Here is a 27,459-nt window from a genome sequence, read left to right as displayed (position 1 = left end):
CCCCAAGAGYCACACCCTGTGCCTGAGAGCATTGTCCAAATGCTTCTTGAACTCTGTCAGGCTCAGACCCCTTCCCYRGGGAGCCTGTTCCRGTGCCCAGCCACCCTCTGGGTGAAGAAACTTTTTCTAMTATCCAACCTAAATCTGCCCTGACCCAGCTTCAGGTGATTGCCTCAGGCCCTGTCAGTGGTGACCAGAGAGAAGGGATCAATGCCTGYCCCTCCACTTCCCCTCACGAGGAATTTGTAACTGCASTGAKGTCTCCCYTCAGTCTCCTCCAGGCTGAACAGACCAARTGAYCTCAGCCACTCCTCATATGGCTTCCCCTCAAGARCCTTCACCATCTTTATCAACAAGAAAAGAAGKGAATTATTGCTTGAATTTTGGGAGAAAATTTGTCTTCAAACCTAACTGAAAAGTTAATTCAATGTAAAACCAAACTTGCAGTGTCAAATACTTCCTCTGACATTTTTTGATTTCTCAGCCTGGCTTCCACCTGTTTCTACAGACTTAAAGACACAAGGCTTCTGTACTTTTTCTTGGCATTGTCTTTGTTTCATGTGCCCTCACCTCTCTTTTTATTATTGATGCTACCTCTTATAAAAAAGGATAGAAAGGCACGTTACCACTTGTTGCCTAACATGGTATCCTTCTACCAAATTAAYTGTCTCAAGTACAGATGGTTTATTTCACTTTAAATTGAAATGAGCCTGATAAATTTTAGTTAATAATGCCAAATCTGTACAATTATTTGGTGATGGAAAATGACAGCATAAAAAGCTTTAGTACAAATTTAGATCAGATGAGAAAACTAGGCTGTGTGAAGTCACCTCAAATAAATTTGGAACTATAATAGACATTGAAGTGAGACACCAAAAGGAAATGGCCAGCATGCTTATGACAACTGGAACTATTCAGGATCACAGCAGTGCTATGGAAGACTTGGGTTTCACAGAGCAACCTGCTCTAGCTGATCTTGCTTTGAAGAGGCAGGGTTGGAGTCTGAAACACTTCCCTCCTCAGCTATTCTATGATTCTTTGATCTTGTCTTTAACTTCCTGTCTTGTGATCTTGTCTTTAACCTGCAAAACTGATCAGTTTTAAAAGCTACATAAAACTTAGTATTTTAATTGAGACACTGGATTTTAAAATGAAGATGCCTGCATTTTTAAAATAGCAATGCTTTTTATTTACATTTACCTGCCCTTACAGAAAAAAAGCCCACAAACAGAATTTTTGTGGTTTGCTGTGSATTGGTATCCTGGGTCATGACAACACAGACGCTTTGTACACCATCACTTGCAGTTCTGCAGGCAAAACTGACTTGCATAACTTAGAGYCAGCAGTTTCATTAAGGACTATGAAATCATTGTTTGCTGAGCTTGTCATAATTAGTCAAATGAAATTTGTCTCAAACGCAAGGTATTTCACCAAAGAATAAAAAACTGTGTATAAGTATGCTCTTAGAGATGAAAATTTACTATGATACATGGCGCCCTTGCATCTAATCTCTCTATCCCAAACACCACTGGCTCAATTCAGTCCATGCCATGCAACCAGAATTTTTAATCAGCTCTTATTAGTGGCTGTCTTTGCCAGGAGCTGAAGAAGAACATAGCTTTCACTGAACTCTTCTAGGTACAATTTATTCTGCCACTTCATTTTGTAGGGAGCCTGATTTATTTGACATCAATAGTTTGTTGAGGTAATAAACCATGCAGCAATGATACCATGACTCAGAGCTCATTTGCTAACAGTCAAGTTGCTTGGCAGCATGACAGGCAGAGTAATGTGCCTTCAAGAAGTATCTGTACAGATGCTCCTGCTTTCAGAGATTACCAAACTAATACAGAGGCCAGAAAACATGACTTTACTCTATCAATTTTGTTTTGATTGATTGATYGTGCTCAGCGACACTTGGAGCACACACACAAAAACCCCTAGGATTTCTGCAAGCCAAAAAGCTCCATCCCAACAGATTTCTAACACACCCAGGCAATTTTACACTCCTGTTTCATTCCAAGAAGGGTGGCCCTCTGTATGCTTAGAGAAACCAAGTACACAGGGTAGGAAGTAAGAACCTTCCTTCAGGTAAACACCAATACTCAATAAAGTATAGCTATTTCATACAACAGAAGCMCAATTTTTTTTTTTACCTGAGTTTTCAAGTGTGATGAAAGAGGTTTTATACGCCAATGGCATTACTTAAAATCCATGMTCTTCTGAGAACTCAGTTCTTTTGCATAACATCAGCAATCAAATGAATAATAAAATAAAATTTAAAAAGGGAGATGGGGATTTAAGAAACTGACTGATTTAGACTCTACTCTCTGGAAATACAAAGTATGTAATCAGTTTTTTTTTTTTCTAGTTGCATTAAGGAAGCTTATGTTTTTGTACAAAACCAACTGAGAAGGCTACAACAYTTCAAAAATGCCCATGCATAGTTGTTTATTATATTTTTCAGCCTCTCTACTTAAGCATTAACCTTTACAAATCTGCAGACACTACATGATTACTTATCCTTCTTTCTCCCTGTACATCTATAGGGACACAAACCCCCCAAAGATTAAATATARGTATTTACCATTTATTTTAAAGTACAGCAAAAAGTGATAGGCACTACAGATAAGAAAATTCTAATGTTCTCTTTTCAATCAATCCCTCTAATTACAAAATACATGCTCATTAAAGGCCTTTCCATTCAAATATTCCAATATTCCAAGAAGGATGATATATCAAGTTATTTTTCAACTTATACTCTTACTAAGTCATGCATTGAGTTCTATTCAGGCTCAGTGAGTTTTACAGGAAGTTATCAAAGTGGGTAAACTCATAATAGCTACTCAAAGCAAAGTTTTAGAAGAAATTGATGAAGATTACTAAGAAATTCCTCCACAGCTGTTAACTTCAACAAGTGCTCACTTTTCAAGTAACTGAAGGTGGACATCCATTCACACGGTTATTTTTGTAATAGTCAAATCTCCACCATGCAGAGAATCACAGCCTGGTGCTAGTCCCTGTTTCCATTCACAGTCTTCAGAACAAACGTCTGATTTCTAGGTAAGCATCACAAAAATCACAACATTCAGCATTATTAAAACACCTGACTGACAAATTCAGTGCCACAATTAACATGCCAAGGGAATKAGTTTACTCATATGATCAAAACTTATTCATCTCTAATCTCAGATTTCTAAGACAAAACCATCAAATCTCCTCCACACTTCCTTTGCCACATCTCTCGTTGTTTGTCAGCCCCACAGTAGGGAGTGAAGGCAAAGGGGAGCAATGCATTATTCCTAACTCTGGCTAAGAGCGTAGGGGAACTTATTGAGAACTAACATTCCCAAACTCCAAGAAAAGGTTATGAYCAGGAAGCACCTGAACAGAGACCAGATAAGTTGCAATCAAAGTTTGTTTACTGAAATTCAAATATCTCTTTACATTATCATGTTCAAACAGCTCACATACACAGGCATAGAACAGTACAAAGAGCTGTATGTCCATCAAAATAAAACAGAACCTCAGAAAAGCTCACACGACAGCTACCATGAAATGCAAAAGTGCTTTGGAGAAAACAAAAGTCTATYAAAAACCTCTTCAGAGGGTAAGGAAGCCTGTATACCCAGTGCACAGAAACTGAACTGATRGCAGTATAAAAAATTTAGCTGTCTCTTACTTGTTTAGGCAATTTTTAGAGAGGCTGGAGAGMCTRAGGASCTATATTAGAGGGTAGGGAAAGCAGGAAKGGGAGGAATAATGTTTTTCCTGTCCATACACTCATGAAATCTGCAGGACAGCAAGCAGGGCAGAGAAAAGAAGGAAACTTAGGTCAGTGAATGAATTTAGATGATAGACAAAAAGATTTTGTATGCTACAAAATTGTTTTCCCAATACAAAACCCACTTGAACCCATATTTACATCAYATATAGGTATTTAAAGTTTGACTCCAAGGTTAAAATGTTCATGGAACAATGCAAGCAACCTCTAACTAGGATTGCCAGCCAAAGGGCTACAATATGGAAAGTAAATCCCAAACCCAGGGCTATTCAGGTATATACGAGTACTATGATTAGTTGTACATACRCACACATTCCCACTAAAACATTGACAATCTCCAGTCCTGAGGCCAGCTGGTAACCAGCTGCACTCCACTGTACAGCATTTAACCTTCAATCTCTTCTGGGCTCCATGAGACACATTCATAGCCTGAAGACAAACACTTAGGTGGGGAGGGGAGTAATTTACATTAGTTTCTATTCAGACTGCCAAACAGAAAGCTGTATTTTCCTGGCAGAAAATTAGGAGCACCTGATGCATTCCTTAGTTTAAAGGCAGAGGTATCACTGTGTTTGGGGTACCCCAGGAATGGAGGGAGCAAACCTTGCACAGTCTTGTATCACTTATTCGAAGTGGCTTCTGGAGCTTCCCATACAACATCCAGATATACACAATTTGAAGCAACAAATGACTGTTACATTTTTTCTTCCACTGAAAGAAGAATTTTCTAGTTTTATCCAATGGCAGACTAATTCATACAGTGACAAAGCAATGTAAGCTCTGCAATCAAATCTAGGTCTCCSCTCCCAGCTGCTCAGTAACAGCTGTGTACAACACAGCAAATATCTCAGCAGATCAGGCCATGCAGTTAAACCAGCTGGGATGAAGTAGGAGGGTCAGGAATTAGTGTTCCCTTGCCCCATTGCAGGAAATCTGCCTACCTGTCTCACACAATCAGGAATGTAAATCACTGCTGGATCTTCTTTTACAAGAAACCGACATAACTTGTTATGATAAACACCAAGGTGTTCCAGACTGGTACCATCCCTTGCTGCATTTGACCATACTAATAATTTCTTTTAAAATATTAAGTAACATAAGTTATAGCTTACATCATTGAATGTCTACAGAGAAACTGATATGAACAAGTTGCTTTACAACAACCTGTAATCAAAGAAGCTGTTTGTCTATAATCAAAGAGCTGTTTGTCTTTCCCTACCCTCTRATAYAGCTCCTCAGTCTCATCCAGYCAAATGAGGTTCTCTTATATCCACAGCAGTTTGAATACATGAAGTTCTGAAGAAAATCCTTAAGGTAAGAGCCTAATATGGGATATTTCCAAACACAATAAAATTACATTCACTATCACAGTACAATGCAACAGAGTAGTCTAACAGGTCGGATCATGAACTGAGACCATCCTGACTTTGTCCTTTCTGTGTAAAGCAATTTTCCTCTTTGTTTCCCCCACCAGCACCTTTTCTAACAGCCTCACATACTTCAAGAACCTATTCAAACAAGGATTTGCTATTTTACTAAACATTTATGCAGGAATTAACACAGTGGGAACCTAATTTGGTTCTGATCTCTAGGCTAGTGGAATAGTAAAATATATGCACACAGTAATAAAACAAATGCCTTCCCTGCTTTTAAGAATGACTGAAAAAGAGAAACAAGTGTTATCCTATATGGATTCAGATACTGCTAATATCATCAAGCATTCAAACTTCAAATAACACCATATGTGTTTCATAAATGTATTCTTAACCTAAGACAGCATTCATACTGTTATTAAAAAAAAAGTAATTGTAAACACTTAGTACCTAGAGAAATTTCTCACAGAAATTCTGCTTCATTCAGACATCTTTCTACTAGCACTGGCTGTTATCAAATTACATTTGTCATTCATAAAACACCTAGAAACATTTAGGATTAAGTAATGATGAAAAAATATKAATACATAGAATAAAAAAGATGTCTCAGTGGGATATAAATATAACAAGCTTTAGGTATTTCAAAAAGCTGGCAAAAATCCCCAAATAAGCCATCTTCTCTCCTGAAAATAAAACCATGGTTAAAGAATTCAAATACTGAAATGTTATGATACAACTAGAATTATGGTATACACGCATCATTATAAAATAACCCTTCAATAGTAGCATTCTTGTAAAAGCAAAACAAAATAAATTTTAGTATGGAAACTTACTTGTGCATATTTTCCACTCCTATTATGATCATGATATAGTAGGAAATTCCACTTTGTATGACAAAATGTAAGGCATACCTAGGGGGAAAAAAAAGTAAACACTCACAGCATTTTCTGTAATGACAATAGGCTGCATGCATTTACTGTGAAATTAAAGAGGTTCAAAGTTTAAAGCCATCACTGCTCCCAAAGAAAAGCTTCCTTTTAGGTTTTCTGCTACCCTTCCTTCTGTTGAGAACTTCTCTATTKAGCCTAGCACAGAGAGCAGTAATGAACAAAAACTAGACACCTAGCCAGAATGCTCCAGCTCAATCAAGGATATCGTAAATGTTGASAATTCTTAAAATAGAAAGAATATGTCTCATAATACTTCCATCTGGCATTATTTCCTTGTAAATAACTGTCAAAATATGAAAGTTTTGTGATTTAATTTCCATACTCATCTTTCTACCCATTTACAATAATAGGTGTCTCTGATAAGGCCAACAATTTCTTAGTATCCACAATATGGTTGGTAAGATTTCCCACTCAACAGAAATGGCGACCATGTCCAGCCTATCTCTTTGTCCCAGGCTGTCAATAACTAATAAAGGGATGGTGGTGATGATGGTCACAAAAACACAAACAAAAAAGCTCTACACACCAATAAGCCATAGATTTATTTCACAAAGGTGCTCTATGCTCTTCTTCTTTCTTTTCCACAGCTTACCACCACAACTATCAACACCACTGCTTTGGGGCTTTGTTTTGGTCTTTGAAGGAGTTACACTCCAGTAAGCTGCAGAGCACTGGTATCAAAGCAGTGCCAGTGAACGAGGAAAAGAGCTGATTTTCAGTAAGTTCATTTTTTTTCATTCTGSCACTCAAAGTGCCTCAGTACCACACTTACATATGCCCAAGTGGCACACTCATGTAATTTCGGTGGGTTTCCTTCCCAATAAAAAGCAGTCATTTTGTTTTAGTGATGCTGTTTTCTTTCAGCTTATCACCGACAATTTCCAAATTTCACTCCTCCTCTACTCACAAGGAAATTACTTCAAAGACATTGAACAAGAAACCCAGTTCTATCCAACTAAAATCCTACAAAGTGCACACATGGTGAACTGAGGGAAAACAAGCTACTTKGACATGAATTGATGTTGAAAGTCTTGACTTTTTATGGAAGATCAAAGCTGCACACACTCCCATGCTTCAGTACTAGTTAGTCTCCTCTAAGATAGGACTACCTAAAATTCAAATGTGCATTTTAGTATAGTAATTGACAATTTTAAAAGTATTTACTTTCTTTCCTTATCAGTCAAGTATTAGCAATGTTGTGTAGCAAAGACAGGCATTAGTGAAATGACAAAAATTTAAGAAGTTTGCTTCTTATACAGTGAGAGGATACTAAGATAGTAAAGCCTAAAAGAGTGGATTGACATGGAGTACCATATCAGGATTWCAGTCAGTGAAAACATTTCTCAGAGCTGTTAACAATAGCAATATGATTGGTGTTTGATTCAAACTTTCAAAGGGATATATTAAAATACAACATGGAATAGTAATTTTTAACTACATACAAAGRGAACATACTGCAGGCCTTTTATCCTATTTGCTATTATGCCAAGGAAATTATTGCATCTCTTCCTTTCCTCTAACAGGATCACAAKTATCACAAAAGTGACTGAAAACCAACACACTTGCAACTGAAGGTGACAGCATAACTACTAACAAATATCCTTAAAAGGGCACAGATTCCAAACTACTTCCCACATTTAAGTTTGCATGATCTTATCTACAAATCTACATTTACTASTAACACTACATAAGAAAACAGTAACAGTTTATAAGATATGTTATAGCACAATCCAAGAGTACACAAAGAATTGTATCAGGGCTTGTAATCTGTATGTATACTTAATTCCCTGGGGAATCAAAAATAGCCTCAAAAAACCTGCTTGTATAGTATGTATAAAGGACTTGAGCAAAATGAAAAAGCATTGGCAGAARCACAACAGAAGTATCAATTTCTTAAAGAATGTGTACTTTTAGCGTCTCAAATTTTGCTCTTTTCATAATTTTAAAATAGTTTTTAGTTCCATAACTGCAAAGTAGAAATTAATTGCTAAYATAATAAATTTACATATGATCCAAAGCAAACTAGAATAATCTGGATTTCTACTATGGCAAAAAATGTATCTCATATTTTTTTTCCAAGGCATATTGCCAGTGAGAGGTTTCCACAAATCTTTATGTCTGTTGGAACGAGTTTATTTCTTACCAAAATCTCCCATATCCTAATTTCATATATGAATGTATTAAGAATATTTTCTAATTACAAGTTACAATTAACAATCCACTTCTAAAGCAATGGATACAGAATGTGCTTCTAAGCTTACATAGCTCTCAAATACATCCTCGCATAGTAGCMCCTATCTCCCATATCATCCTCTTTTTATGATGCTAAAGTGGTGCTAAGTTTGTGGTGCTAAGACTGGAAGTCTCTGAGATCAGATCATTCCCTCAAAGCAGAATACCATGGCCAAATGTTTGTGAAATGGAAGGGARTTGTAGAGTTTTATAAAAAATAAATCATACATGTAAATCTAAAGAATGAAGTTTAGTGTGTTTTGCTAAAATTTAAAGAAATTTATCAACTAATGTTGCGAGGTCTCTGCAACCAGACCTAGAGACCAACACACTCTGCATGTGCAGAGACAGATGCATGTGCACATTGTGTGCATCTCCCCACCTGAACAACAGCTTGATTAATTCCCCCTAGTTCAGTACTACTCTGTAATAGTCAGCATAAATAAGTCTTTTACACACTTGAAGGTAAGTAAGTACTTTGTTTACAATCCAATAAAATGAAACTGGCACTTAAACCATCTTGGGAAGATATGAGCCATTTACAAAGGTGTTTTTGAAGGAAAAAAAAAATCACCAAACTAAATGCATAGCCTTCTCTAACTTTATTAACCTTTATTAAGCCTGTCTTGCAACACTGTGAAAAGATCAAGATATGCAAACAGCAGTCACACAACATGTGTCTGAAAAGCAACCACATCTTTCCTCCAAATCATTAAAGAAAAAAAAAAAGAAACCATGAAACAGTCTGAAGCCAATGCCAGCTCCATTCCAGGTTTTTACACTACTAGGAGTATCATCAGACACATCTTCAAGTTCCAGCCACTCTTCCTAAAAGAAGTCAGATTATATTCAATAGTCCGATAAAGACACTGAGTTATCCCTGCCATGAGTATTTATGGGACATTATCTTAGTCATTGTGTTGTGCCTCAAGGGACTACTTTGCCAGCAAGTTTACAGAAAAAAAACAGTACAAAGTTAAACAAACTGCAACTGCTTGATCTTCCCAAAACCACAGGCAACCAGTATGGTAGCTAACAGTTTAGATCGTGCAAATAGATGATCTTTCAAAAYTTGTGCACCTCATCAGAATACTTAATTTCCATACATCTTCAGCAGCTAAAAAACACCACAGAATTAGGTAATAAGGTTCTTCACAACAAAGAAACAAAAATCTACAAGTTCCTGAAAAATAAATTTAAGTGCAACTTACCATCCAAAACAAAAAAGTGCAAGATAAAGGCCCAAGAGTGTTGCAACAACATGTCTTATAAATGGGCTAGTTTTGCTTGAATGAAGGTATGTTCGAAACCAAACAGCCGCAAGCAAGGCAAACAGTTGGCACACTACAAAGTTGACCTGCATAAAAAAAAAAGAAAAGAAAGAAGATCTCACACAAGTGTGTATTAAAAATTAACAGAAATATCCACACATTTCTAGCAATTTGCAGAACCATTGGCTTTGCCATGGCTTTTACCACAGCATGTCAAAGAGTCCTTCCCCAGCTAAAGCACCAACCAGTGCTCCCCTGAGCAGCTCAGAGGAAAAGATGTATCAAACCTATGAGGCAATACATGCATAAATCAAGAGAAGAAAATTAACTATTTTCTTCTAGATTTTCTAAATACCAAACCAATATCAACCACTAAACCACTTGTACTCTCCCAGTAATGGGAAGATCTAAGCTAGGGTTTTATTTGGGTTTTTGAGTGAGCAGGACTTGAAACCGTATCAGCTTAAAAAAACACTGACAGATCACTTCAGCAGCCTGCACAGAAGCAGGGCTCAATGAAGTGCATTTCAGTGCTATATAATCAGATAAGTAGCTTGGTTGAACACTGTATTTTCTTCTCATACATTCAAGTAAGATAGTTTCAGAATTTTTTTTCCCTTCAGGCCGTTTATTCTAAAAGATAGAAAATTTTCTTGTATATTAAATATTTAAAGACATTAGGGTACTAAAAGTAAAAGTGGAATTGAATAAAACTAAACCAGCGAGTAAAAAGAATTGTTCTGATCGTGGCCTGAAAAAAATTAAACAGTAAAGGCATGATAAAGAAATTCCTCAAACACAGCAATGGCTACYAAAAGTTGTTTAAGCTACAAAAAGCTGGATAAACTACTTTATTTAGAAAATAACATTTCTTACTTCATAGATTTTCTTTTTTTACTTGCATAGAAAACTGCCTAACCATTTTCCATGTSTAATAGTGGCATCCCAAGTCATCAYAGGCAACAGCTTGGGAACCACTGCTTCAGGTCATAAGCACTTCGATACAAGAAACTTGCACATCCTGCATGCTTGACTGGTCCTCTGCACAACAGTGTTTTAGACTGTTTGATGTCACTTAGCTGAAATACATACYTAATCWTAATACCACAGGGTACAATGACAAYACTATTTTCATGTTCATGACAGCAGGCCTAGTATTGATGTTTGCAGTAACACAGTGCACATTTGCAGTAACGTAATTCAGCTTGTCCATTCCTTTATCATTTTTCAACCAAGTTTCAGGCCTAACAGGTAAAAGTCAGAGTATGCAAAGTAGCAAATAAACCAACAACTACAGAACCCTCATTCTTGTAACAACTGAACCACTCCAAAACCTGTAACACCAAGTTAATRCTTTAAGTGGTAGCAGGGAAAGAGACTCAGAAGGCAGGGGTGCTCTTTTTAAGAGGAGCAGTTCCCTAAACTAAACCATCACACACGTTTCCAATTCAATCTCTTATTCCTACATTTCTATTATGCTTCTAATGGTATCTGAAAAATCCTAAATAAATGAGGAGATACTCTTTCAGGGCATAACTTGACCTGTTTTCTCTCCTTKGTAAGCAATGATGCAAATGAAACAGAGCGAGGTTTATAACTCAAGATGATTCTGTGGATTTAGTGGAAAAGTTTCATACAAAACAGTCAAGTTAAATGAACCACTGAAAGGGAAACAAATTGATACCATTTTCAAAAAGTGGGCAAGAAAGAAAAATTAAAACAACAAAAAAAAAAAATCAGTATCAACATTTGTATGAATATTTGTTACAGAAATAATATGCATCCCACAAAACATGTTTCTGACCCAGAGACAGACTAGAAGGGGAAGGGAGAGAGAGAAGGAGATTGCACATGCACAGATATGCAGTGAAGCTGAGGTAAAGAGACAGAGGCAAGAAATGAACATAAATACCTGTCCTGAACGCTTGCATTGCTGATTTGTACGGAATGCCCAGACATTAATGCTTTGGCTGATACCAACTGGTATCAGATAGTCTCCTTCTTTTTCAGGTTATCACTAAAGGCAAGCTAGCAAGACTCAGGGAAAAAAGGAAATCATCACCTGGCACCTACTATTACCATGACAAAAGGCAGAAGTACTTGGCATCTCGGATCTGTATCATCAACTCTATAGGAGCAGACACTAATTTTTGAATTTCACAATTCAGGATGAGCCTGCAGKTTTAGGAATGTGTAAAATCTTCATTCAAAAAGGAAAAGAAAACCTGAGAAAGAATTCAGCAGGTAAAGAGTGAAAAGGGGGTACCTTTCTTGGGCACATGATCTTAGTTTAGCTGTTTACTCAAATGATCAAATCTGCATCTCAAAAACAGTATCCCTTTAAGTAAAAAACAAACAAACAAACAAACAAAAAAACAAAAACAAAAACAAAAACCACCCTAAAAAAACAGGAAAGAACAACAAAAAAAAATGAAACAAAACCAAAATACCACAAAAACCACCCTCCCCAAGAAGAATATTTTGAGAACAGCAATAAAATGCAGGATTTTAGATCAACCCCACAAGCCAGCTTCCAGGGGTGTGAATTCATTATGTCAGTTTTTCAAACACAAAACTAAGTAACCCAAGCAGCACAAACCTATTCCAAAAMTCTTCCTCACAAATGAATCCAAAACTGCTGGTAGATATTTTCAAAGTGCTCTTCCCAAAAGTGCACAAATGTGTGCATACTTGGAAATCTAAGGCATTACCACAATGGTCACACATGACCCTGCATTCTGTGTCTGCTCTTACCAATCCCATCTGTATCCTTGCCTCACACCAAAATGCAGATTACAGAAGCACCAACAGTTCCCCAGAACTTGTAAAGCTTCCGATTTAAACACATATCTGTAAAACAAAGCTATGCAGCAGTTAGGATTTGAAAGCCATGCAACTTGAGTTTAGCCTTTATACCTGCTTCTGTTCATATTTTTTCTGCTGCTTTGTTCTATTTTCCCCGGCAGTATTACTGATTCATTCAGCAAATGGACAATTGCCCAGTTTTTGCCCTCATCCCATGACCCATCAAATGCTTACCATCTGCATTCTACACTGAGTATAAAAACCTCACATTTGTCCATAGACATGTTTATGCAGATCTGCCCATCACATAGGAAGAYTACATACGAGAAGTGTAAATTTTGCAACAACTTTGTAAGATCAATATTCCTATTCTAAGGCTGAGTGACTACCACAAAAATAATGGAAGCCCAAAGGGTAAAATAAATGCTTACCAACTTTGGTTGYCTAATTTCAGATACTCCATGCCTAGTTTTTCTGCCGATACTTTTAAAAGAACTTTAACTGGATCTGTGTTTTGAAAATACAAATTCAGCTGCTATTTTGATTATCCAGCATGGCCATAAATCAGGCCCAAAGTATCTGAAAATGCAAGCAAAATKTAACATTGCCACTACAATCTATGTTTCTTCCACTGTTTCTTCAACTCACAAAAAACTCTGGTTTACTCATGATTTGCATTCCAAATAAAGGAGTTCATACAGAAGAATTTGTGAGCACTGCTGGGCTGTGTTACAGTCACACAGGTAATCATCTGAYAGTTCTTCTGACTTTTGAACATCTACTATCACAAACTATATATTTACTTGGTAAACATTTTGAATACTTGCCYTCTTACATCTTAAAAGAAAACACAGCATTTCTACAACAAAAATCAAAACCTACCTGTTCGCCATTACCACTGGCTTTCAGTGCAAAGCACCTATTTCTATCACTTGTACTCATTTCCACATGGAAAGAAGATGAATCCCAGGCCAGTATCACAGAAAGAAGAATGTAAAACAGACTCTGTGGGCTCCCAAATTCCATCCCATGCACTTCCAACTCCAATATACATGTAGGCCAATATATGCATCTATACAGTGTTTAGTTCAGAGAAGAGAGGGGTTCTGAAGCCTCCCAGTCAAGCACTGCACAATGGTGTCAATACACAAACCTGACTTCTTTTAAACTAAACTGGAATACTTGCTCCAAAGTGAACATTTAGCCCATGGACTAACCCAGGCAAAATCAGTATTTGTCAAAATTATTATGGCATCCATGTTGGATCCTCAATGCCAACCACTTCATCTCACAGAAACATTTTTCCTGTACTGCACCACATGGTTTAGAAACCAATGCCAAAATTTAACATTCAGCCTTTTCCTAACTCTGTCTCCCATCTCAAGCCATGCTGACCCGTGGGGAATTGACAGACAGCTTCATTGTATCTACACATTGTATCTACACATTGTATCTTCATGTATCTGAGATACATAAAGAACTGAAAATACACAGCTGGCCTTGAAAGGGTGCCAAAAATTAATCTGGCTGCCTACAAGACAAAAGGAACAGATTCAAACAGCAAATGAGCAGGATCAAGGACAGAGCTGGACCTTAGCATCTTGAAAGCTTCCACAAAAACCAGGCACTCAACAGTGATTTTGTTGGCAAATGTTATATACACAAACTTCAACAACTGGGAATGCTATACTTGTGTACCTTTCAAAAAAWTATGCCAAGCTCTTACAACATTGTGAGTATGGGCAAAATACAATGTCTAAATACCTTATGACTYGGTCAGATGTGAGCAGAACACCCACAAAGAATAAAGACAACATGCTCCCTAAAGCTGCATGATACGTTTTCCAAACCAAATTGTAATGTGCCTCCTCTAATTCATAAAACCCGTTCCAATCAGCAGCTTCAATTTTACAGAAGAAATTAAAAAAAAAAACAAACAAACAAAAACAAAAAACAAAAACAAAATCCATTTAAAGCTGAGACTTCATGGGGGATGGGAGGGGGGGAGGCTTGACACAGAATGGCAAGTTTCACCCTGAGCAGTTATRATTTAGCACAAGTATAAGAAAATAGAGTTTTTTATTTCTCCTCAGGTACAGGACATCAACAGCTCAGCCTATAAGAATAACACCTCAAAATCTTGCAGAGAGAAAAATGTGTAACAAAAAGTTACATGCACATAACAATAAAAACCGTACAACTGCAACATAAATTAACAGCACTGGTTATTCAGCAATGAATAATGCAAGGGTCTGTTACACATACTAAGCTATTACAGATCTCGCTGTGTGTAGCCTAGCAATTTCAAAATCAAATCCACTATTTTGGTTCAAAGCTAGTTGTAGAAGCACTGCAGTTTATGGGCACAACTCATGCCAAATGTAAAACATGAGCACAAATTCACAGTTTTAATATTTGGAGTAGCTCATAAAATGCAAATCCATTTATATCATTAACTGCACTAAGCAATCTACTTAAGATATTTTCCATTTGCATGACTTGGTCAAAAGTTAATAGGAAGTTTATAATATAACTTTAAAAAGACATCAATTTTAGTATTTTAAAATAATTAAATGTAATTTATGCCATGTTTTTGTAAAAACAAAGTTATTGCATAGGAAAAAAGTAATTAAGGGATCAATTTTTAACATAAAAAAAAAAAAAAAAAGAAAAAGGTCACCAACCACCTCATGGATTTTCATCATCAAGAGGAAATTCTAGTGTAACATTGGATTTGAACAGCTGGAAATCTCCAGCTTTACAACACAGACAGCATCTTTAATAAACCACTAAGAAATTTAAGTCCACTTTAAAAAGAAATACAGAAGAAAAGTTTATTTCTTCTACAAAACTAATTTCAATATATGCAAATTCTATCCACAAATTCAGATTTTAGGCTAAGCTTCCTTTTCATATCAGCTACATTTTAACATCAAAAGGCAACTGCTGCAGTCAAGCCCTCCAGAATCCTGCTACTTCACAGCACAGAAGGCATTTGCCTCATTCAGAAAAGCAGCCAAAGCAGAGAGGGAATTTTAATGATACAGATAATTCCTAATTGGATGGCACAAGTTAATCATACAGGCCCACACAGCCTACWGAAAATCCACTGAAAAGCAGCAACACTATGGAGTGAAGTTTTGCATACCAGCTGTGGCAAGGTACTCAGAGMCACCCAAAGAACATTTACTATAAAGTACCTCACAAGAGAAATAGTGGTTTAGCAGGTGAAGCACCAAAGATGACTCAGGAATGCTGCACTTCAGTCTTTCTGCCAATGACCCACACAAACTCTCTGGAAGTTACCTTGCCTTGTTGTGTCTCTATTTTCTCATTTTTAACAAATTTTCTCCAGTAAGAAGAAAGCTAAGTATTCAAACCTTTAAAATGCAATGGATGCCTGTGGGCTCAATAAAACACTGAATGGATTCAAGCTGATGAGGTGGGATTGCGTTTTTCTGTGGATTTTTGTCTGTTTGCTGTTTCGTGAAAGTTTTTTTAAGTTATTCTTGAAAAAAAAAAATAAAAAGGCACTTCTGTTCTTATTGCTGATGAATTAGGTTTTGAAAAAAGATTACCCAGATAGGAGTAGAAGCACTGAAGCCTACCTGACCTTGTGCAGAGCCTAAAATAATAGGTTCAAAATGCAAGATGTTTCACAGACAGCACTTAAGAACCTGTGGATATGACAGTTCTGCAGATAGAGATTTAGGAATACACCCCTATCCCTACTTTGGTACATTCCTCCCTGGAATTCAGTTTTTCTGAGGTGCAAGATGCCAGCATCACTTGTCTCCCTGTCTGTAGTAATTTTTGGCAMTCCATTCTACCACAGAAACAAAGTTATCACATATATTTATCTGACAGGGCCAGTGAGCAAGGTGCACTGAACACTATTCCTCTCGTTCCACCTTTAGTTCTTCAACATCTATGGTTTTTAGAGAAAAAAAAAAGACATTTTAGGTAAAAAACAGAACACAAACTATAAAACCACCTTGAAATGAGTTATTGAATAGGCCAGGAGATCAAGACAGAATAATGTACMTACACCAAGCTGAGGCTTTGACTTTTTTCCTAAATCTGTAGGGCTACTTCAGCAGTAACATTTTAAACCTCTTCAAGCACCATATTTGTTGACACATACTTGTCAAAAACTGCCAAACCTTATCACAATTAATGAAGTATTAGTTGTGCCTTGTTCCTCAAACGTCATTATTTTCTTGTGCCTGCTCCAAGTTAAGACAAAACTATTTCCCTTTCCCACCAAAACAATCAGTGGAGGAATGAAAAACATCTACAMGAGTTCACAAAAAGCTGGTTATAAYATACAGGAGAGTTAAAGTTTCTCCACAGCAAYCAGACAGSAGTATTGATKGATACTCTTCTGCCCAATTTCTAACCTTAATCCAGTSTMAAACAACAACTTGCACAATTATCCAATAAATGCCTACTGCCAGACGGCTAAGAACTGGTGAGTGAGAATGACTATGATTTGAAACCAGTGTCAATTTTCCAACTATTGCCTGAAAATCACTGCACTAATAGTAAAGTGAAAAAAGAAAAAAAAAGGGAAAAAAAAAGGGAAATAACATTTTCCACAGTAAAGCTGGAAAAAGCAATTCCATTACAAGGATCAAAATAAAAACCGCTGGGTAATTTTCTCCAGTTTATTGGGAGATGTCAGGAAGAGGWGTTCAGAGATACTGGCAAGGGTATTTGATAAAGTTGAAGGATATTTAAGAGTAATTCAGGGAACATTTAATCTCTGAATGATAAGAAAAAGCAAGATTCCTCTTTCAACTGAAGGATCATAAATCTTATGAAAATGCTTTCAAATGCATTTTTTATTCAATTAATACCCAGTGTCTTACATTATGAAAATATAACTAATTAATATTCCTGCCCTGAAGTCTCAACCTTGCTTCATGGGTGAAACAYGAAGAAATAGAGGATAAGCAGCAGTGGTTATTTTAAAATTATATCAGTAGAGGAGATGTTTGTATKAAGGCACTATGTTCTTTCTAGCAAAGACTGTATTATTGAGTGTTTATACAGTATCCAGTGTGAGGAGACACTTTTTTCAGATGAAAATTCCAAGCACAGCTTTCTAATAGCTGCCACTTCCTTGAAGTGCRTGCTCTAATCATTTCTGTTAGTCAACATCAACATCACTGGCAATTGCATTTTAATATTGGACACATATACATCATCTTCCATTAATTTATTGGCAGCAGAAAGGACTTACTCATCAAATTCTAAATATTTTCTTTCCAAGCTGGAAAATATCAAACCCAGTTCAAAACATCAAACCCAGTAATGACATAGGTTAGTAATAGTATTTCTATTTCCAGTATTAACTCCCAGTTTCCAATCCTTAAGTATGCTACAGAGAGCGAACCACATAATGAAAAACATGACGTAGGCAATAGTAATCTGGTTTGTGCAATAAATGAGCATCAAATCCAATAAGCTTTTTCAAAGAAGSCTTACTAAATCATTACCCAGAATTACTCTAAGAAAAACTGTATGACTAAAGATGAAAAATGAAACACCAACGTACACATTTTACAGTGAAAACAACCAAAACTAATTCATTAAGGATAGGAAGATACTGGCTGAAGGGTGTTCTCCCTGATAGGCTCCTAAGKATTCAGAATTACAGACACTGAGTTGTCAAATTTTTGGGAATACCCCAAATCTAGGGAGCAGGTTTGGTTCAAAGGTGAAGTAGGACTAAGAATGCTGGCTTGGGTTTTTTGCTTGTGCGTTTTGTTTTCTTCTCTCTTCCAAAACAATAAGGACCTAAACCACTTGCTTCTGTTAAGCAAAAACTGGTTTGGCCAGTTAAGGATTGCAGATCTCAGACTACCAGAGAAAAAGAGTTTATGACATCAAAACACCACACAGCCTAGCATTATGTTGGCAAAACACAGCTCCAAACAAAGACCAACTCAGTTACTGTCTTTTTAAAACCATGGCGTTTTATCACACGCTCACAGTGCGCATGCACAAAGATGGATACAAAATCTTTTATTCTGTCCTATGTATCAGCAGTATACTGATACCAAAATCAGCTGGAAAATAAGCTTTCTAACACAAGCTGAAGTATTAGAAAGTCGGCATTCATTATTACAGGGCTGGACACTTTGAGAGGGTGTCTGTCTCCTCTAAACAAACATGTACCTTGAAACTTTACAACAGCGCATTTATTCCATCATGATCATACATATTCATTAAAACGTATTTCCTAGCTAATACATAGATATGGTTTCCCCTAGAACTAATTTGCATGCACCTGTCTCCTACTGGAGGCCCTTTTATGGTCCTAGAGGGCTGTCTAAAGGGGTCTATGGTGGGTGTACTCAATGAGTGCCTCAATATTACAGGTGACCTTCCCTTGAACTTTTCTTTGAGCATGTGCTATKATTTCTTGTTAGAACTTTGCAAAAAAAAACCCCACTATATTCCTCATCTGTTTATCCACTGGTTCCAGCTACATTCATCATCCTGTGTGCATACTTTTACATTTTTTTTATCCTGTTTTCACCAGTTAATCTTTAAGCTCCATCTAGCAGCTCCARGGGAACTGAAATTTTCTATTCTCTGTGTTACTTATCAATACAGGGTATTCAAATGTTTATTTGAACAACAAGATTTTATTTTAATGCCCAGAGAAACACTACAGCRTCTGAAATTTTGCAAAAACTTTATAAGCTACTCACTTTCCAAGCAATTTAAAAATAAAGAAAAATAACCAATATCTATGGAGATATGCTTCTCAAATGCAATCAGAAAATGATACTTTATCGATTAAGGTCTACTTCACAACAATTATATTCTGGTGGTATGTGAGAAACTGAAATTCATCTTAAAATAAGCAACAAACATAGAAAGAAACAGYCTTTTGTCCATACAGCATGCACAAATCTGGTGACAATAATGATAATTTTAATTAGCAAATAGAGCAAATATTCCGCATCTTTAAAATGGTCAGCTTCTCAGTGCTCTCCAGGGGGGAAAAAAAGGAGAGGGCTTCACTACACTCTCCCTTGAACAAACTAGTGTCCACCTCAGTCTGCACTCCTCCATGTCTACTAACCTCCTGCTTTTCCCCACTCCAGGAATCATCCCCATGAGATCAGCCAAGCATCACATCAGCAGTCCTTTAAACATCTGCAGTATGCAGCAATTTGTACAAGTAATTGACACTATTTTGAGATGTTATACCTTTTCAAATTAGCTCAATTTTTAATAATATTTTAGGAACATTCAGAATTATACTTCTGTATTAAAATATTTTATCTGACTTCTTACATTCAATACCATTACAGGAAATAATTTGCTAATGTATTCTAAGGGTAACCTTCCACAAATCTCATGGCCATCACTGAACTTCTAAAATGCCTGCAGATTTGTGGTGACCTCAAATCCTTTCCAGCCTTTCCACCATGAAGAATAAAACCCCACTCAMATGTTTAGCCAACTGAATAATTGGGGTTTTACGTACCTGTGTGTATATATAAAAATACATGTAAGACTGACAGAAAGCAGTAGAATTAAGAGTATTACTCAGCCAAAAGGCAGGTCAGAAAGRTTAAGAATGATCTATACAGGTGCCATTACAGTACAGAATATACCACTGTGGTTATACAACCAGTATGCTCMCAAGCCACATTTCAGAATAAGTACACCTTCTGCAGTTTAGGTYACTTTAACTGGAAATAGAAGAAAACAGCAAAATCCCAAGTACAGAAAATCAMACCATTATAGCCAAACCAAAATAGCTTCTTCACCTTTGGATATATTATTCTAGAATAAAAAGCAGAGCTATGGAAACTTTCCTTTGCAAAAGATGGCTTAGCTACCAGAATCATCACTTAAAACAAGTAGGTACTACTAGCACTTATCTAAATTTGCAGAGAAATTGAAACTCTCACACAGATCCATTCACTTTAACAARTGCTAAAAGATCAGCAATGTTGATTCAACTGATGTTGAATTTAAAGTACTTCCCAAAGGAAAGAAGGAAATGAAATATCCATACTGAAGAGCTACATTTGTGTTCCCTTGTAACACAAATACTGTAAAGATGCACACATCAAGAAAACAGGTTTTCACTTGGGTATGTGTAGYCTCACCTTTCAGGAAAGAATAAAATTCCAATCTGGACTCACATCATTCAAAGGCTTTTAAAACAAGAGAAAAAACTGGGCAACTGTTACTCAGCGAAAGTGCACATTAGTCAAAATGATAAATGTGGAGGAAGCATTCTGGAAATAAGGCTGCAAAGGATGTATCACAGTGCTTCATTGGGTCAACACAGGAACAGGTAAACAGGAGTTAAAAGTCAACAAATGTCAGGAYTACTGAATGATAAAGATGACTCATCTATTTCAGTTTTATCAGTTTTCAGAACTCTTGCCTGAAGTCAGCACAGTACTCAAGAAAAAGCCCACAGAGAGTTCTGATTGACATAGCTGTGGCACAAGATTTACAGCAGTAACCCTTCAGAAACAAGCAGAAAGCAACACAGCGGTAATCATGAACTCAATAAAAAGTGATTCTTGTTACCTTCCTTATGCCTTACTGTTTTTTTTCTTTCTTAGCCTGTTCTTTGACCACTCCAATATTTCTTTTTAACATCCCAGAATTGCAGTATTTTCATAGCAACTTCTGACCACCATGTTGGATTCAGAAATGGGTTGTACGGCCATRAGCACAGGTGAGTGTTCACATTTACACCACCTCAGCAACTTGCATAAGGAGGTGAAAAACAATATGTCAAAACAAAGCAGGTGACTATAAGCTGTTCAGGTARAGAATGTTTAGTTTAGATGCTTACTGTAGAAATCTTAGGTGCAATTATACTTGAGTTTTTCCMCTGCTTTGCAAAAAACTGGAGAAAACATAGCCAGTAAGAAAGCATGTGAGAGAACAAAATTCACTGCTGCTTCCATAAAAATTAAAGAATTACAGCAGCTCTGTAATTAACATCCTCACAACAATATTCATGAACCTGAATTAAATAGATATATTTCTTTCTTGCGTTACATATATCTTTCACTTAATAAATGGCCCATCTTTTCTAACACCGTAACCAATGTCTGCTTTCTTTTCCAACTCTGTTCATGACTCTTCCTTCAAGACAGTCACTTTCTCTTGTCAATTTTTCCAATGCCAACAGTTTCATCCTTCYCTACATATTTTTCATTGCAGAGTTAACTCTTTACCTATTGCTTGTTGAGTAAGTCAACATTAAACCACTAATACTAAGATCTGGTAAAGGTGTCACTGCAGAGGACCCTTCTAATCATATATTYCCTCCCTTCCCTAGTGCAAAGGAAAGTTAAGAAACAARTAAAMACTTGGCTAGACAATATAAACAATTCAAAACATTCAGTCACTGAGAACAGCACACACAGAATGAAGAACAGGACTTTATTTMCAGCCTTTTTTCACCCACTACAGTCTCCATCTATTGTCACGGAGGAACGTGCTTTGCCATCCACCCTTCATTCTCCTGACTGCTGCTAGCAGTACATAAGGAAAATACAGGGCAAAGTAGGAGCACAACTTGTTTATCCTACCACTCCCTTGCCTCCAGAGTTTGCACTATACACACCCATGAATGCCAATTTCACTCACATCTATTACTCATAGGTTTCCTGGGTCACATCCGAAAATCAGTAATGAGCTGCTCTGTTCCACAACCATACATGAGGGTCTAAGAGTCAATGATGAAAGAGGGAAACTTGGGACAGCCTTCACTTTATCCCTTTTTCTAGTTTGGTAATGCTTCAGTCAAATGTTAGGCCCTCTAAATTCTGGACAGTTATACAGAACAAACATTTTGATATCCTTTCCATGTTTAGACAAAAAGGTTTTTATCAAACTAAAACATTTCAGCCCTCAGGAGGCTATGTTATGTTGCCTTGGGAGAAAATAAGGCATCAGTAATGCTCAAAATTTTGTGAAATAACAGAGATCTARCTATGAGACATACTCAGATGTACCCTGCAGGCAAATCAGGCACATAATGCTTCTCAGCAAAATTCTATACAYCACCTCCAAGTCTTGCCTTCTCCCCAAACTACAGCTGTGCTCATCTCCAAGGCATCAAAATAAAGGAGAAAAAAATGCTAAATTGCTTTCTTACATCATATGCATGTAAGAAATAAATATTTCATAGATATATATCAAGGAAAAAAAAATCCTGCCCACTCTCCTTGAGGGCTTCAAGGTGAAACACAGGCTCAATATACGTCAGTGCTTTTATGGGGAATCAAGTGTGTTGAGGGCATGATGAAAGCAACTTGGATAACTCTCTGCACAAGGAAGCGTACGCAGGAAGCTATGCAAAGGTGCAGCAAACTGACTTAAGATCACTAAATGAAGGAAGTTTGAGTGGTTTAAACAATTCGTGTTTAGGAGGACCTGAATTTTTATGCCTATTCTTAATAAAAAAAGGTCAGTTTAGATTCTTCAAAGATTGATGGCACTCATGTAGAAAATTGTATTTATTCTACACAAATGAACAAACTCAACCAAATAAAAGCTAAAACTAGATTAAAAAAAAAACAAACCAAAAACCAAGAAGACTGTGGAAATTGCAGGATTGTTTTTTTCTTTTGTTGAAAAAACACTACTTATTTTTACATCCTGGAGTCTGACTCAAGTACATAAGCATGACATTTTATTCTGTCCACGTATCTTCACATAGCTATACTGTTAGCAGTTGGAGCCACATCCTTTTCTTATCTAGAAGATAATCGCAAGAGTACTCTGAGTTCAGACCTTATTTCAGGATCTCAAGATCAATCTCTCAGACAACTCATGCAAAAAGCTGATGTTCACATATTGTCATAGTCAGTCTCCTATCTCCCCTGCTCAGCTGCTCCTTTACTACCACTTATCTGTTCCTACAACAAATGAAGGGAGGTAATAAACCCTACAATTTCTGCCCATTTTCAGTAAAAAAATTTTGCTCCCTCTGGTGGAAGCAGCAAAAGCAAAGATTATTCTCTGAATGCCCCTAATCCCACAAAGACCAAAAACTCAAGAAGAAATCTTTGCTCTCCAAAAATCATTGTCACAGCAAACTTAAATCTTTCCAATTTAATGACAAGTASGCTGACACATCATCAAGGTAAGTCATTTGTCAACAGAAAATCAGCAAGATTGTGATAGAATTAGAAACAGACCAAGGTTCAACACATTATTTGCTGGTCTTCACCTTAGTGAAAGAAGAAAGAATCAGAGGCACAAATATGACACGATCAGACAGGAAAAAATATAAGACTAGGTGGGAGATGTAACTACAATAAAATAATTCAAGTTRCAATCTCCATGCATTATGCAACATGTGGTACTCTAGTAGCCAAGTTTTTATAAGCCTTCCCATACTTCTCTTGGGAAGCTGTCCAGGCGGGAAGGACATGGCTACTTTTATTCCTTCTCTCCCTTGAGAAAACACAAGGAATATGCAGTWCATTAATATTTATTCACTCATTCATTAGCTTTAAGGACCTAATGCGACACAGCTGTCGACAGAATGCTTCCTTTGCTTAACAGCCAACATGGGTTCTTCAAAATGTAAAAAGAAACAGTTTTTATGAGGGTTTTCACTCCCAAGCAGTGATTTTTTTCCTATTACAAAATATAGAASAAAGGTAAGTTAGCTGTAAGTTCTTACTCACACTGAGCATCTTCTTTCATCAAAAGACTGAAAGTAACAATAGAAAAACTGGCACAAGAAGCCTAWGAAGAACACATTAACTTTTCCAAGTAGCCATTCTGGTTAACTTGGGGRAAGACAAAACAAGAGCCAAAGGAAGGGTTAACACAGCAACAAGTTACTGCAAAATACCTTGTTGGGGGATACACAGAGATGCAGAAAACAAGTTCTTCTCCATTCCTTTACTTACCTAGCACTCTAGTTCCAAGAAAAAAGGTCTAGGAACACAAATTGTTAAAGCAACAAAGCTTTTGCTTTGCAACACAACTGGGAACATCGAGGAGACTGCTGTGTCAAATGGTTCGGATGATGCTCATCCTTCATCTTTTACACTGACCTCCAACTAGCACACAACAACACCATTCTCAAATTTCTGCCTCTGGTTCTGCCAAGCATTAAGGAAAAAAATAATCAATTTCTCTCACACTTGATCTACAGAGAGATGTATCTGATTGATTATTCTTAGAGATAGCAGCTTCACCTTGAACTTAAATTTCTACTTCCATCCAYTGCCAAATAGGCAAGCTTCTCCATTTATTTGTTTGAACACCAGAGAGTAATGCAACATGGACACCTGCTTACCTCTATTTGTCTTTCAAGATTTACATGCCTTAGCAGGATAATTAGATAGTAATGGCTCAAACCTAATCACAATTCAAGCAACATTTTGGATAAAGATTAGTATCTGCTTGTGGTCAAAACTGAAACTAAGTGAAGAAAAAARCCATAATTGATCTTCAGCAGCTCTGAGTGCTGGTATTATACCAGAGCACCCATTTCAAGCAGCTGCTAYATTGGTATGACTGCAGACATAGTACAGATTTGGAGCAAGTAGTAGAAACAGCATACTAACCAGAAAACCTTCAGTCTTCTATTATGTTTTCAAAGCAGTGCTWCATTTTCATTCTGAATATGCTTATAGTATCACCAAATGTCATGCATAATCTTTGAGCAAACACACCAAAGAGTATCAGCACTTTCTTTTTCTCTGCCCTCATTCTCTCCTTCACTCCCTTTGATTTGATTACACTGAACACAATTCACATTCTTTCTGTATTACAAACTTACTACCAAGATAGACTCTTGAGCTGAGATTACAAAAAATTAACTTTGCTTTTTTTATCAGATTATTTTTATAGGATGTGTTCTCAGTGCAGCATAATTCTGAAGCTCTTCCATTCATACTCCAGTTACAATCCGTGCTCTTCATACAAAACTGGACCCATACTTTGTACAGTCTACTGACGTCCAAAACCAACTATRTCTGACTTCCAACTGTGTATAACAAATCTTCAAAACTACATGTTTAGCCCTCCTCCATGGATTACTCCCAAAAGGTTCAACAGAACTCCAACTGTACTTTATAAAAACTTCTTGGCTCTACAAGAGCATCTGTTGCAAAACATTCAATACAGGGAAGTTTTCCAGGTTTTGATAAAAAGTAACTYCAATATCATCAAAATGCCATACCCACAATATTAAAGCAATTCTGGTAGTAGCCACACTATGTCGTAAAACAAATTYATGACTACTAATATGAGTAGATAATTATACACCACCAGCACCATAAAAAGACGGTCAACTTTGATGTGTTTTACAGTACCCTGTAGAAGCTACACATTTTATGGAAATAAACACATGGCACCTGGCARGAGCAGCTTACAGCCTGCAGGTAAGAGGCACCAAGCCATGTGGTGCCATCARTGCCAGCACAGGTATCATCACAAGGGGTGCCCAGTATCTAATCCATCACAGCAAGCTCAATTTCAACCTGCCCACTTCATCAGTTTTCTAGAAGGTACTTTTTCATGTATATCCTCAGCCAAGGTTCCATTCAAACAAATGGCTGGAGAACAGGGGAAGAAAAAAGAAGAATGAGTGTGTCACTCAGCCACTTCCAAAATACTTTCACTAGGAATGCTCCTTCCACTGTATCTCATTTCCAGGTACTTCTCTTGCTTAGTAGCGTGTTTTGTAAAAGCAAGCCATTGAAATCTCCCTCTACTGAAACACAGACTGTTTTCTTTGATGCATTTCACTCATTCACACATTAATGGAGTCTTTAAAAGAAAATAAAAATTCCTAGCATGAAATTTCTTGGTGCTGCAAAATTTACATGAGGAATTACTTCACATTACTTTTCTTATATATTCCTAAATACATAAATATTCGAGAGATTTAGGAGGTCTAGACCACTTCCCCCATAAACAAACATTCTGGTCCAACTGGAGTGATTAAACTCAGTGAACCTCAGTTTCCCAATCCTATTCTGTTATCTACAGATGTTTTGTGAAGACACCAGGATTAATAGCCTTCAGGAATTTTTATACCACTTGGACAATAGATACCACAGAAACACTCAGCCTACAAAGTACATGCGAATTCCCAGTAGCATTGTGTGCGGCACACATTATTATTAAACACCGCGTGTAAACCTCCCTGGCAGGCGCATCCAGGAGCAGCRCACTGCTTTGCATTTGCAATTATTACCCAACCTTTGCATCCCTTGAACTGATACCGGCCCCGTTCCCAGCTGCCGATCCACATCTGGCCGACACACGATGCCAACAAGTTGGGGCGAGGCAGGGCCGGGCAGGACAGGCTGGGATGCGGGCGGGATGCTGGACCAGCCAAGGCGGGCGCGGAGCGGATGCACCTGCCCGCGGAAAGCGGCCGCCGCCCCGGCGCCCCCCGCCCGCGGGTGCGGAGGGGAACCGCGGCCATCGCCCGCTCCGGGCGCTGCCGACCCTGCCCCGGCCCCACCGATGGATGGAGGGCCCGCGGGGGGACGGGACGGGGCGGGGCGGGGCAGGACGGCGCGGAGCGGGGGCGCGGTGCGGTCCCTCCCCGGCGAGCCCGCGGGAGCGGCGGCGGRCGGGCGCCTCCCCATCCTCACCTGGTCGACGGGCAGGCGCACGGCGTTGCTGAGGGGCTGCAGCAGCGTGGAGCCCGTGGTGCTGGTGGCCATGGCGAGGCCGGGGACCGCTCCCCGCCCGGGCTCCCGCGACGGCGGCAACAACGGCGGCGCGACCGGCCCCAGCCCCGCACGGCGCCGTGACAACAAGGGGCGGGCGCGGCCCCGCCGATGACTGACAGCGCCGCCAGCCAATCCGCGGGCGGCACCGCGGCGGAGTGACGGGCGGGCTCGCCCAATCCCCGCCCCCCGGMGAGCTGGGCGGGACGAGGTGGCCTCGCGCCGGCCGCTCCGCGCTGAGGGCGGGTGGGAGCTGCGTGCACCGCGCAGGTACCGCGCAGGGCCCCGCGCCCTCTCACCCGGTCCCAACCCGCACAACGGGACTTTCAGGTTGGA

General features: G+C 38.1%; 1 protein-coding gene across 1 annotated transcript in view; it reads right to left on the bottom strand.

The window, feature by feature from the left end:
- The window catches only part of MBOAT2 (membrane bound O-acyltransferase domain containing 2), an 89,818-nt gene extending 62,615 nt beyond the window's left edge, over positions 1-27,203 (bottom strand). Inside the window, exons 1-3 of the mRNA XM_057371580.1 lie at positions 27,046-27,203; positions 9,551-9,696; positions 5,991-6,068 (exon numbers count right to left, since the gene is read on the bottom strand). Of these exons, the coding sequence (XP_057227563.1) occupies positions 5,991-6,068; positions 9,551-9,696; positions 27,046-27,117 (296 nt within the window). The 5' untranslated portion in view covers positions 27,118-27,203. The remainder of the gene's footprint in view (positions 1-5,990; positions 6,069-9,550; positions 9,697-27,045) is intronic.
- Between the last annotated feature and the right edge of the window lie 256 nt (positions 27,204-27,459).

Source organism: Malurus melanocephalus, unplaced genomic scaffold, assembly GCF_030028575.1.
Source record: "Malurus melanocephalus ecotype Western Australia unplaced genomic scaffold, MMel_1.1 scaffold_6, whole genome shotgun sequence".
NCBI lineage: Eukaryota > Metazoa > Chordata > Aves > Passeriformes > Maluridae > Malurus > Malurus melanocephalus.
The sequence above is the reverse complement of the archived record's forward strand: the minus strand, read 5'-3'. Positions and strand labels throughout refer to the sequence as shown.